General features: G+C 38.2%; 1 protein-coding gene across 9 annotated transcripts in view; it reads right to left on the reverse strand.

The window, feature by feature from the left end:
* LOC139757813 (calpain-5-like) overlaps positions 1-13,674 on the reverse strand; it is a 255,428-nt gene that overhangs the window by 88,782 nt on the left and 152,972 nt on the right. For all 9 annotated transcript variants that reach the window (XM_071678680.1, XM_071678716.1, XM_071678723.1 and 6 more), the window contains one exon: positions 4,817-4,894. In XM_071678680.1, coding sequence (XP_071534781.1) covers positions 4,817-4,894 — 78 coding nt within the window. The remainder of the gene's footprint in view (positions 1-4,816; positions 4,895-13,674) is intronic.

Genomic DNA, 13,674 nt, shown 5'->3' on the forward strand with positions numbered 1-13,674 from the left:
TTAGATAGTCTCACAATTCAAGTTTGTAGCATGCTATTATTTTGATATATAAATAATTCTGTTTCAGAGAATAAAAACTCTTACCAATGCAAAGACAAAAAAAATAACAGAATTTCTTTTAGAAAATGAAAATTGCTAGGCTGAGGGCACACTAAATATCTAGAGCTACTGCAGTCAGTGGGATAAGCCACAAGCCAGCAAGGGAGGCTCATGCTGGTTGATGAAACATTCACGTCAGTACATAATCACTTGAAAGTTGCTCAGTATAGTCAAAATTAACTCAAATCTATTGTAAGAAACCATTCTAATGATACCAGAAATTCAAATGGATCTGGATATTCTGTATCTGCCTTTTATGCTATCAATAACTTTAAAAGATCTCTACAGTTCATGAAATATACATCTCCTCAAAATGAGGGAAATGTAGTTCCATTTTAGTTTTCACTTCATGCTGATCCTTCACTGAGCTTAAAGTTCTGGTTCTTCAATTTCTCATTCTTTTTGGTGGATTAATATTTCTAAATGCCCCATGGATGGAGTGGCTCATACCAAGTTCATCTCATGGGGCTCTACTAAACAGATATCTCCTTCCCAGTTGGGGACTATCATGGTATTTCTGGTAATCCTGACCAGGAAATTAATGAAAAAAGTTCTAAAAAAGCCTAGATTTGACCAACTCACCTTTCCCACCATCAGACTGGCCAGCCTCCATCCCCCCTTTCTTATGAAATACAATCACCATATGTTCAGATGCAAGGTGTGATAATGGACCAGAACCCAGTGTATATAAACACAAACATTTCTCCAAGACCCTGTACTATGACAACAATGAACAAAGTTAAACATTTACTACCCACTGGCTCCTGAGCAGTCAGTATCAATCTTCAGGAAGTATACAGGCAAATCTTAGTGGTACTGATATTCAGTAAGATTTCTGCTTTCAAGTTGGTTAACAATACTGGCAGTTCACAGTCATGCTCTTCAGTTTGTCCTTAGTCCCAGCAGGTTTACACATTTGACAAAAACAGTTAATCATGAATTCAGAAAGCATCCAAAAATGAATATCCTGGCCAACCTTCATAACTTCCTAATTACATGAATAACTACAGGAATATGTCCTCTTCATTAGGAATAGACACTAAAGACCCTCAAGAAACTGAAATTCATTGATCATTGATCATCAAAAACTGCCTATTCTCCAACCAGATTTCTGAGTGATTAGATTTCCAATACCAAAAACTCAAAAGGATGGCTGTCTAATATTTACACTCAACAAAATCCCCCCCACCAAAAGAAAAGTATCAATCACCTAGAAAGTATCTGTAGACAGCACTTCCAATGAAACATGGGGAAACTGAACTTTACTGGATACTGTGTTCCTAAGGCAAAGATGAAACTAAAACATATCACTACACTAGTCAACAATTATTTCCCAGCAAAAGAGTGATAACTCCTTGGCAAGAGTCTAGCCTCCTTTACAAGAATTCTAAAAGAAATGGAAAGAAGCTAGCTAAAACTTCCCTCCTGTTATGGATCCCCTTTCCCAAACATTAATTTAGACATATTTTTCAGAATAAGTATGATTTATCATCAATCTGCTGACCTATTCGACATGGGCTAGTGGTAAGGTAAGAATTACTGTCTGCACATCATCATAAAAACTTCTCATTCAAAGGTATTTCTCTACAAAATTACATCATGAATATGGGAAAGTGAATTTCTTCTGCCATAAACAACATTATGACAGTACAGTGCAGTGTCAACCATGTGACTTGTCACTCTCTTCCTCTTACAGATATGGCAGAATCCATTCTTACAATAGCATATAATCTTCAGGTTAAAATCAAAGAGAAACATCTAGGAGGAGCATGCAACAAATGAGCAAATGCACTGCTACAATCAAGGTCTGTTCCATTTAGAAGCAGTAACTGGATCTGCCACATTTCATTGAATCTATTCCCTATGAGATGTAACTTACGAAGAACCTGTTTGTGACTCAACGTTCTCCTTCCATGAAAAATATTGGTGATGCTGAATGCCTAGCTCTACAACTTTCATACAACAATAAAATCGAAATTAAACAATCAGATCTACTTCCTACTAACAAAAATCTGTTTTCAAGCTTTTCAAAACACTTGCACCCCCTTATGAAAAGACTAGCTATGGTTTTCCCTTCTCAAGCTTTGCTCAAAGCTTATTCTTCCACAATGCTACCTAATCTAACACCTGCATGTTGTTGCCAATGTCTTGGATATAATGAGCAGGACCTTCAACATGATCCAGAAAAAAAATGAGATCATTTGTGTCTAGGTAGAGGGAACATGACTGACAGATTTTTTTGTATTTTCAGTTAACTACAGCTAATCACCATTAATCTGCAGTTTTATCAGCAATGCCAGTTTTCCATAAATTTTGTGTGAATTATTACAACACTACATGCAAGGCAAGGTCGAAAGTCCAAATACCACATAAAATATAGACCATCTTCCATGATATATAAAATAGCAAAAAATTATAAAATAGCAAAAAATTAAGAACATTTTCTGTATTAATGCCTGATTATAAAACAACTAGTACAACAACAAGACTCAAGGTCTCACATTATGCCTAAAGAAAAGGGGAAACATCCCTTGCTGCAAATTGTTTTGAATTCTTAGACATCATATACAACTTACCTAGGTGTTTTCTTCATCTCTTACTGTTGTGAATGTTTTGTCAAACAGTTTGAGTTTACCTAACAAGGGCTTGGCAGCAGTCAGCTGACTTATAGGATCTCTTTCAGAATATAATCTTATTTCAAGGATTTACATGGTAAAAGAAAATGAAATAGAATATGCAAATAATCATATATCAATAAAATGTAACACATCTTCATTCACACAACTTCATAATTATTTGACAATCAAAGAAATCCTTATTCCAAACATAGATGTCATTTAGTTACAACATAAAAAAGGAATCACTTTAATACAAAACTTTAGTAATGAAAATAAAAATCTGCGAAATCCTTTTCAACCTAAAAAACATAACCATTAAGAAGCTGGTATTCATTAATCTAATATGAAAAATTATGTCAAAGTTAAGCAGCTCATAGTATTTCATCATCACTTCATATCTTGATCTATAAGTTCTGGTAATTTCTTCCTTTCAAAATTAGAAAACTATATGAAACAGAACAATTAAGCTTTTCAAGACTTATAAAAGCTTTCCTAAGACCTTATTAGAGAATTAACAAACCCAACAGTGAAATTGAAAATAAATTCTTTTATATACAGTGAAACCCCATGAGCTGCCATGATAGATCAACTAATTTCATAATGAGGTTTACACAAATATCAAAATACAAAGAGAGGATTTCATTTCAGTTTCTCTTCTGCTATTCTAAGTGAGGTGTAAGTCTTATCCAACCCAGCTTATGATCTGTCTGGATCTGAATATATGGAGAGAGAAGTTATTTTGAGTCAAACAAAACTACTCAAAATAAAAATTCTGCCTCTGGCAACTGGGTATGATGGAAATCTGGGTGTATCCCCTCTGATCCCTTTAACCTGCAAGTTGTAGTCCTCTAGTTCCATGGCTACTTTACTGCCCCAAAAAAGGTACCTCGTAAAATGAATAATCATGAATAATTATAAGGCTTCCATCCATTTAAACACAACACCACATAATCATTAAAAGATTCTTAAGACCTTAACTCTTCATGTGATCCTCCTTTTGACATAACTCCCTGTGCTCGGAGATTGGCTCTTCCTCTAATGGTATACTCAAAATCACTCTTCATGGTCCCCTTACATGTATATATACAACAGCTGGCTGTTCTCATCTGAACCACATGCGTCATGTCTCTACAATGCATATACTGTAAAGTAGGAGTCTAGGTGGTTTAGGGGGTAAGTGTGTCTTCTGACCACAATTATCTCTAAGTAACTGAACCTGGTTGATATTTTTGCAATGTATGTATTTAGAGCTGAGGGTGACATCTGCCAGATATACATGCCTTCAGATAGTAAAGGAAACATGAGATCCCTCAAACATGGGAAGAAAAGCTCTGCCTGCACCTGTTGTGAGGTTCATACACATTGGGTGCCTGTGCCTGCAACAACTGCAAGAATAGTCCTCTAAAGCTTACTGTGGCAGAGGAAAAGGAGGGAAGGGCAAAAATATAAACTTTTCATCAAGATGCTTTCACTGAATTCTTTAAATTGAGTGTAGTTAAATTCCACAATGACTCCTTGACAGATATTTGGATCAGAGTGGATCAAGAATAATGTTTAATAAAACTACGTAAATTCAAGAAAAGATTCCCCTTTTCAACAAAGGAGATTTCTGTCCATGAAAATAGAATAATCCATAAAGAAACATCATGAAAATATCTGGTATAAATAAACATTTCTATATCGTAGTATATTCAGATTTTGTTTTACTTATAAAAATCATTGGAGCATTACACTGGCAATCAAAATCAAATATCTTTTCATTGACGCTAGTAAGTGCCCATGGAGAAATATAGACCTAGTGTACTTCTATATATAATTTTGGCACTCAAAAAGAAAACTAAGCAGAAAAGAGAAACAAACAAGACAGCTTCATTTGGATTTACACATGATGCAAAATGACCATTACAAAATAAGTATGTGGGAAATCCTCTCAGTGTATATGACACACATTATGCTTTCTTATAAGTAATTCATAGTAACTAAAAAAATCAAATTTCGATTTAAAAGAAAAATCATTAATGCCCTAATCATTCTTTTGTCTATCAAATTACACATTTAGCCTATAACAGTCTAGACCCATGAAAGTATTTTTCACCTACCCATCACTGAATGCTCCATTCCATTCACGCTCTCCCCAAGGGTTCTTCAGTCGGATCATGCGTACCTTTTGAACGCCCCTGCAATACATCATGATCATTTACTAATCGCATATGGGTTAACATGATATTCATCTCACGATAAAAATTACTTGTTTCCTACAAAGACAATAGAGGACAGTACACAGTTTTCCTTTGACATTTCAGTTATCCAAGTATTCAATAATGGTAATGTCAGACCAATTTGTTAAACATTACTTACAATATATGTATGCCTAAGAATTCCAGAAACTGACTTGGCTCATTTCAAGTGAAGTTGTTACATACTGCCTACACTTAAACAATTTCTCTAAGTAGATGAAGAAACTAATCAATAGAAAGGAACATAAGTGAAAGTCTTTTAGAATGGCATGATCAAATAAAACAAATAGCAAATGATTTCACTCACTACTATTCCTTCAAACATACCCATTTTTGCTCTCTGAGATAACATTCTTTCCTTCCAAACATTCTTCATTGCTCCCAAAACCTTCGCCCCCTTCCCCATCCTGTGACTTACTTCCACTTCCATGGTTTCCATCCACTGCTAAGTCCACTCCCAGATATCTAAAACACTTCACTTCCTTCAATTTTTCTCCATTCAAACTTACATCCCAATCTACTTGTCCCTCAACCCTACTGAACCTAATAACCTTGCTCTTATTCACATTCACTCCCAACTTTCTCCTTTCACACACTTTTTCAAACTCAGTCACCAACTTATGCAGTTTCAAATCATCCACCAAAGGTATATCATCAGCGAACAACAACTGACTCGCTTCCCAGGCCCTCTCATCCCCAACAGACTGCATACTTGCCCCTCTCTCCAAAACTCTTACATTTACCTCCCTAACCACTCCATCCATAAACAAATTAAACAACCATGGGGACATCACACACCCCTGCCACAGACCAACCTTCACTGGGAACCAATCACTCTCCTCTCTTCCTACTTGTACACATGCCTTACATCCTTGATAAAAACTTTTCACTGCTTCTAGCGGTGACTGGAATCACTTCCACACACAACTCATATGCATGGCTCTTTCTCTGTTTATTTCTGCAACATTCAGTCTCAAACCCATGAAAGTGTGACTTGTTTCTATGGGGAGTGTGGTCTCTAATGGGCATGTGCCTGATGGGTTGGAGTTTAAGAGTAAGTCAGAATGTTGGTTGTTTAGTGTTTGTCATTTCAGTGCGCGTATGTTTTATGAGTGTCATATTTTAATTAGATTTACTGGGCTATAAGTCTGATATATCCAATGAAAATCCAATCTAATGAACCAATCATGTGTACTGAAAAGAGAGATTTATTGGACAAGGTTTCCTCTTAATTAGTCCAAGAACAAAAACATAAATAACTGACATTAATAGGACATAAGTTTTATAAAAAGAAATGCTTTGGAGAAATGTAACAGTAAAGGGAAAAAGTAAACATTTATTGCTAATAGGCTAAAGTTCTAACTTATGTACAAACCAGTAAGCTGCAAATTTTTTTTATCCAGATAGTATTTTGAGCCAATATGCTAGTTAATTGTCATCCTTAAAAAAGTGTGGAAACAAATTGAGATCTTTTGTAATGAAAGTACCACACAAATTAAGGTTCATAAGCCAGGGCAAGGAGAATTAGACCAGCCAGTCAGTCAAAACAAGGCAAAACCTGTTTTCAAGGACACAGCCAAACAAGGCAAGAATTCTTTGAAGATGATTTCTATACAGATATGGAATCAGATATGGGAAAATACAAAATTCAAATAACTGTGACAAGGTCCATAATAATGAGGGAGGGTTTCACAAAGGAGAGTGAAAAAATCAAGAAAATAACTGAATGACAATTCATCTGAGACTATCAGAGCAGAAAAAAGTGGAAATTATTGTGAAACAATCAGAATTTATCACAGTTGGAGAAGAGATTAAAGAAATTGGGGGAGAATATAAGATAATAGGTGTCATCATAGGAGGAAGAAACTTAGGAAACTGAAGCATCATGTAAATTTGCACAAACACATATTCATATCAGTATTAGAAATTTAGAGGATACATAACCAGAAGAGATACAATGTAAATACTGAAAAGCAAAAAAGGTCAAACGGTCCTTCTCTGATGTTCTTGAGGCTGTTCAACATTAGAAAATAACCATAACACAGGGTACAGAAACAACTGGAAATGGTGACTGGGGAAGAGGCGCAGAAGCAATTTCTGAGTTTAATCAACAAATTCAGAGCATGAAAGTCTTGACGCAGTGGGACAGAGACCTGGAGACATTGTAAAATAGGTCCACAGGAAATCAGATGAAACTGTAGAAAGAATAACATTCAATGTCAGAATTTTATGGTCCATTGGATAAAAAAAAATTAGAAAAGTGAAAAGGGTACAGGATCACAGCTTGTTAGAAAAAAGAGAGATTTCAGGGAAAGTGTCAAGAAACAAAGAGTTTGATGAATCAACTCCAAAAGATTAGGTGAATGATGAGTGGCACCAAAATCACAAAGGTTAGTAAGGTAGGAAGTTGATGGGTGTAAATCAATGAAGATTTTTGGACTGGAATAGGATCATATTCCAGACAGAGAGGAGAGGGTTTTAAAAGTGGGAATGCTGATTAAAGAAAATTCTAAAGGCTTTAGATGTAGAAATAGCATATCTTACTGATATTAACAAGACATAACAGGTTATGCAATTACAGTTACATTTGATGGAGTCATTTAACCGAGGGTATCCTGTTGAATAAATCTGTTTTTCCAATATACCCAATCACTTCATTATATCAGTATATCAGGCTAAATGAAATTTTGAAACAAGATGAAATTCAATTTAGTATTCATCAGGAGGTAAAAGGTAAAATATGGCAGAAATTAAATGTGGCTAGAGGACAGAACAGCCCTGATAATACTGCAGGGAGACCAGAAATGTTAAGGAGATAAAAATGTTAAACTGAAAGTAATGTACACAAATGCAGATGGACTGGTAATCAATGGTTAAGATGCTAGAATTCAATGATCAATTTAGAGAAAAGGCACCTGATATTGTTTTAGAGCTAAGATTTCACCTGTTATCTCCAGGGATATATGGAAACAAGGAAAGAAACAGAGATGAGAGAGCTTGGGAAGTGAGTCAGTTGTTGTTTGCTGATGATACAGAGCTGGTTGCTGATTCGGGTGAGAAATTGCAGAAGCTGGTGACTGAGTTTGGTAAAGTGTGTGAAAGAAGAAAGCTGAGAGTAAATGTGAATAAGAGCAAGGTTATTAGGTACAGTAGGGTTGAGGGACAAGTCAATTGGGAGGTAAGTTTGAATGGAGAAAAACTGGAGGAAGTGAAGTGTTTTAGATATCTGAGAGTGGATTTGGCAGCAGATGGAACCATGGAAGCGGAAGTGAATCATAGGGTGGGAGAGAGGGCAAAAGTTCTGGGAGAGCTGAAAAATATATGGAAGTCGAGAACATTATCTCGGAAAGCAAAAATGGGTATGTTTGAAGGAACAGTGGTTCCAACAATGTTATATGGTTGCGAGGTGTGGGCTATAGATAGAGTTGTGCAGAGGAGGGTGGATGTCCTGGAAATGAGATGTTTGAGGACAATATGTGGTGTGAGGTGGTTTGATCGAGTAAGTAATCAAAGGATAAGAGAGATGTGTGGTAATAAAAAGAATGTGGTTGAGAGAGCAGAAGAGGGTGTTTTGAAATGGTATGGTCACAAGGAGAGAATGAGTGAGGAAAGATTGACAAAAAGGATATATGTGTCAGAGGTGGAGGGAATGAGGAGAAGTGGCAGACCAAAGTGGAGGTGGAAAAATGGAGTGAAAAAAATTTTCAGCAATTGTGGCCTGAACATGCAGGAGGGTGAAAGGCGTGCAAGGAATAGAGTAAATTGGAACGATGTGATATACCAGGGTCGACGTGCTGTCAATGGATTGAACCAGGGCATGTGAAGCGTCTGGGGTAAACCATGGAAAGTTCTGTGGGGCCTGGATGTGGAAAGGGAACTGTGGTTTCGGTGCATTATACATGACAGCTAGAGACTGAGTGTGAATGAATGTGGCCTTTGTTGTATTTTCCTAGCGCAACCTCGCGCACATGCGAGGGGAGGGGGTTGTCATTTCATGTGTGGTGGGGTGGCGACAGAAATGAATAAGGGCAACTTGCCTCCCACACCATATATTCTTAATACCTTCCACAGAGCATCTCTATCAACTCTATCATATGCCTTCTCCAGATCCATAAATGCTACATACAAATCCATTTGCTTTTCTAAGTATTTCTCACATACATTCTTCAAAGCAAACACCTGATCCACACATCCTCTACCACTTCTGAAACCACACTGCTCTTCCCCAATCTGATGCTCTGTACATGCCTTCACCCTCTCAATCAATACCCTCCCATATAATTTACCAGGAATACTCAACAATACTCAACAAAGAGTATTGGAAAGAGGGGCAAGTATGAAGTCTGTTGGGGATGAGAGAGCTTGGGAAGTGAGTCAGTTGTTGTTCGCTGATGATACAGCGCTGGTGGCTGATTCATGTGAGAAACTGCAGAAGCTGGTGACTGAGTTTGGTAAAGTGTGTGAAAGAAGAAAGTTGAGAGTAAATGTGAATAAGAGCAAGGTTATTAGGTACAGTAGGGTTGAGGGTCAAGTCAATTGGGAGACAAGTTTGAATGGAGAAAAACTGGAGGAAGTAAAGTGTTTTAGATATCTGGGATGGATCTGGGAGCGGATGGAACCATGGAAGCGGAAGTGGATCATAGGGTGGGGGAGGGGGTGAAAATTCTGGGAGCCTTGAAGAATGTGTGGAAGTCGAGAACATTATCTCGGAAAGCAAAAATGGGTATGTTTGAAGGAATAGTGGTTCCAACAATGTTGTATGGTTGCGAGGCATGGGCTGTGGATAGAGTTGTGCGCAGGAGGATGGATGTGCTGGAAATGAGATGTTTGAGGACAATATGTGGTGTGAGGTGGTTTGATCGAGTAAGTAATAATAGGGTAAGAGAGATGTGTGGTAATAAAAAGATTGTGGTTGAGAGAGCAGAAGAGGATGTTTTGAAATGGTTTGGTCACATGGAGAGAATGAGTGAGGAAAGATTGACCAAGAGGATATATGTCATAGGTGGAGGGAACGAGGAGAAGTGGGAGACCAAATTGGAGGTGGAAAGATGGAGTGAAAAAAAGATTTTGTGTGATCGGGGCCTGAACATGCAGGAGGGTGAAAGGCGTGCAAGGAATAGAGTGAATTGGAACGATGTGGTATACCGGAGTCGACGTGCTGTCAATGGATTGAACCAGGGCATGTGAAGCGTCTGGGGAAAACCATGGAAAGTCCTGTGGGGCCTGGATGTGGAAAGGGAGCTGTGGTTTCGGTGCATTATTACATGACAGCTAGAGACTGAGTGTGAACAAATGGGGCCTTTGTTGTCTTTTCCTAGCACTACCTCGCACACATGAGGGGGAAGGGGGTTGTTATTTCATGTGTAGCGAGGTGGCGACAGGAATGAATAAAGGCAGACAGTATGAATTATGTACATGTGTATATATGTATATGTCTGTGTGTGTATATATATGTATACGTTGAGATGTATAGGTATGTATATTTGCGTGTGTGGACGTGTATGTATATACATGTGTATGTGGGTGGGTTGGGCCATTCTTTCATCTGTTTCCTTGCGCTACCTCGCTAACGCGGGAGACAGCGACAAAGCAAAATAAATATTATCCTCTAAAAAAAAATTTATGAAACAAAGCAATATATACAATGAAAACCACTGGGGAACAATCAGGATGGTACAAGAAAGATTAAAACATGGACTTCTCAGAGATGGTATTGTACTAATAATGAGAGATCTTTGTTATAAAGAGAAAGACGAGGCAATCTGGATTTTCATGGAGAAAAAGAATCTTGATGTAATAAGTTCCTAAAAAAGTATATGTGGGAAAATGTAAGCATGCTACTGAGCACACTAAGATCATAGGAGGAGATGTAATTTTTGTTATTGTAAATTGGGAAATTGAGTTCAGGGGCCAAGAACCTGGGCTTTCTGGTGAAAGGTGCTGTGAAATTTACAAGGAAGGAGTAGGAACTATGCTTCTATTAGGATCACATACAGAGCACTGGGTGAAAAAACAGAGGGGGTTCAATAAAAGATGTCAAAAAGTGAAGGAGCTTAGCAATGTGCTATGGGGAAAGTACATTCAGAACACTAGCCATCTAGTATTTAAAGAGAAAAATGTAGCAATATAAGAAAAGGGAAGCAAAGAGACTTTGAAAAGAAAATTGTGCATATGGCAGGAGACAATCCAAAGCTTTTGCACAAATTCATCAGTAGTAAACTGTTAGTTAGAGAGCAGCTAATATAGGTAAGAGATCCAGGGGATAGAATTCTAGAGAAATATATCAAGACATAAATGACATATTGAAGAATGTATGTGAGAAATACTTAGAAAAGCAAATGGATTTGTATGTAGCATTTATGGATCTGGAGAAGGCATATGATAGAGTTGATAGAGATGCTCTGTGGAAGGTATTAAGAATATATGGTGTGGGAGGAAAGTTGTTAGAAGCAGTGAAAAGTTTTTATCGAGGATGTAAGGCATGTGTACGTGTAGGAAGAGAGGAAAGTGATTGGTTCTCAGTGAATGTAGGTTTGCGGCAGGGGTGTGTGATGTCTCCATGGTTGTTTAATTTGTTTATGGATGGGGTTGTTAGGGAGGTAAATGCAAGAGTTTTGGAAAGAGGGGCAAGTATGAAGTCTGTTGGGGATGAGAGAGCTTGGGAAGTGAGTCAGTTGTTGTTCGCTGATGATACAGCGCTGGTGGCTGATTCATGTGAGAAACTGCAGAAGCTGGTGACTGAGTTTGGTAAAGTGTGTGGAAGAAGAAAGTTAAGAGTAAATGTGAATAAGAGCAAGGTTATTAGGTACAGTAGGGTTGAGGGTCAAGTCAATTGGGAGGTGAGTTTGAATGGAGAAAAACTGGAGGAAGTGAAGTGTTTTAGATATCTGGGAGTGGATCTGGCAGCGGATGGAACCATCTAAGCGGAAGTGGATCATAGGGTGGGGGAGGGGGCGAAAATTCTGGGGGCCTTGAAGAATGTGTGGAAGTCGAGAACATTATCTCGGAAAGCAAAAATGGGTATGTTTGAAGGAATAGTGGTTCCAACAATGTTGTATGGTTGCGAGGCGTGGGCTATGGATAGAGTTGTGCGCAGGAGGATGGATGTGCTGGAAATGAGATGTTTGAGGACAATGTGTGGTGTGAGGTGGTTTGATCGAGTGAGTAACGTAAGGGTAAGAGAGATGTGTGGAAATAAAAAGAGCGTGGTTGAGAGAGCAGAAGAGGGTGTTTTGAAGTGGTTTGGGCACATGGAGAGGATGAGTGAGGAAAGATTGACCAAGAGGATATATGTGTCGGAGGTGGAGGGAACGAGGAGAAGAGGGAGACCAAATTGGAGGTGGAAAGATGAGTGAAAAAGATTTTGTGTGATCGGGGCCTGAACATGCAGGAGGGTGAAAGGAGGGCAAGGAATAGAGTGAATTGGAGCAATGTGGTATACCGGGGTTGACGTGCTGTCAGTGGATTGAATCAAGGCATGTGAAGCGTCTGGGGTAAACCATGGAAAGCTGTGTAGGTATGTATATTTGCGTGTGTGGACGTATGTATATACATGTGTATGGGGGGGGTGGTTGGGCCATTTCTTTCGTCTGTTTCCTTGCGCTACCTCGCAAACGCGGGAGACAGCGACAAAGTATAATAATAATAATAAAATAAATGACATATAGATAAGAGATCCTGAGGGATAGAGTTTTAGAGAAATATATGAAGACATAAATGACAAGTGCAAAAGCATTTTCACAGTGAAAGACAACATAAACCCAACATCAGTAAGATGGAATGGGAGGGGGTACTGAAACACATAAACAGAATACTGAAGTCTTAATTCATATAAGGCTCTTGGTCATTATGGAATTTCTCCAAATGTGCTGAAGGTGTGAGCAGATTCACTAGACAAACCACTGAGATGATGCTCAAGATGTCACAAGAAGAAGGCAAAGTACCAAGGGCATGGAAGGTAATGTCATACTTATCTATGAGAAAGGAGACCAAAAGGATGCAGTGAACTACAAACCAGTCATCCCAATAAGCATAGTCTATACTGTGCTGAAAAAGATAATCAGACACCATACAGATGACTTCCTGTGAAGGAGACACTACCTAAGTGAGAAACAATATGATTTTGGGGAAAGAAAATCATGTGCAATGAAACTTTTGGATTTCTATGAGTGAACTCTGTTTTAGACAAAAGAATGATTGTTTGTATCAGGACTGCCTAAAAGCATTTGACACTGTCTCACACAGGTAGATAGTAAAGAAGCTAGACCTCTGAGCAGCAATAATGCAGAGGCCTCTTTAATGGACTGAAGATTATTCTAGTGAAAGGGAACAAATTACATGTTAGGAGAGTCTTCTTGAAATGGGTTGAGGTCACCAGCAGCATAGCACAGGGTTATGTCCTATGAACACTGTTCCTCTAAATCTATGAGAAAAGCTTACCAGAAGGACTGAACTCATCATACCTGATTATGTTTGCAGATGATGCCCAGGTCTTAGAAAAAAAAGTCAAAAGAGAGGATGATTGCACCAATTTACAAGGGGATCTAGACAAACTCCAAAGTTGGTTTTAATGTATGGTTGATGAAATTCAACATGAGTAAGTGTAAAGTAATGAGGATGGGATACAATGAAAGAAAGCCTTAATAAGAATATAATACAGCAGGAAATGAGTTGGAGGAATCTGTGTGTGAAGGGACTAGGGAGTTGATGTCATCCCTGCC

Source organism: Panulirus ornatus, chromosome 2, assembly GCF_036320965.1.
Source record: "Panulirus ornatus isolate Po-2019 chromosome 2, ASM3632096v1, whole genome shotgun sequence".
Taxonomy (NCBI): Eukaryota; Metazoa; Arthropoda; class Malacostraca; order Decapoda; family Palinuridae; genus Panulirus; species Panulirus ornatus.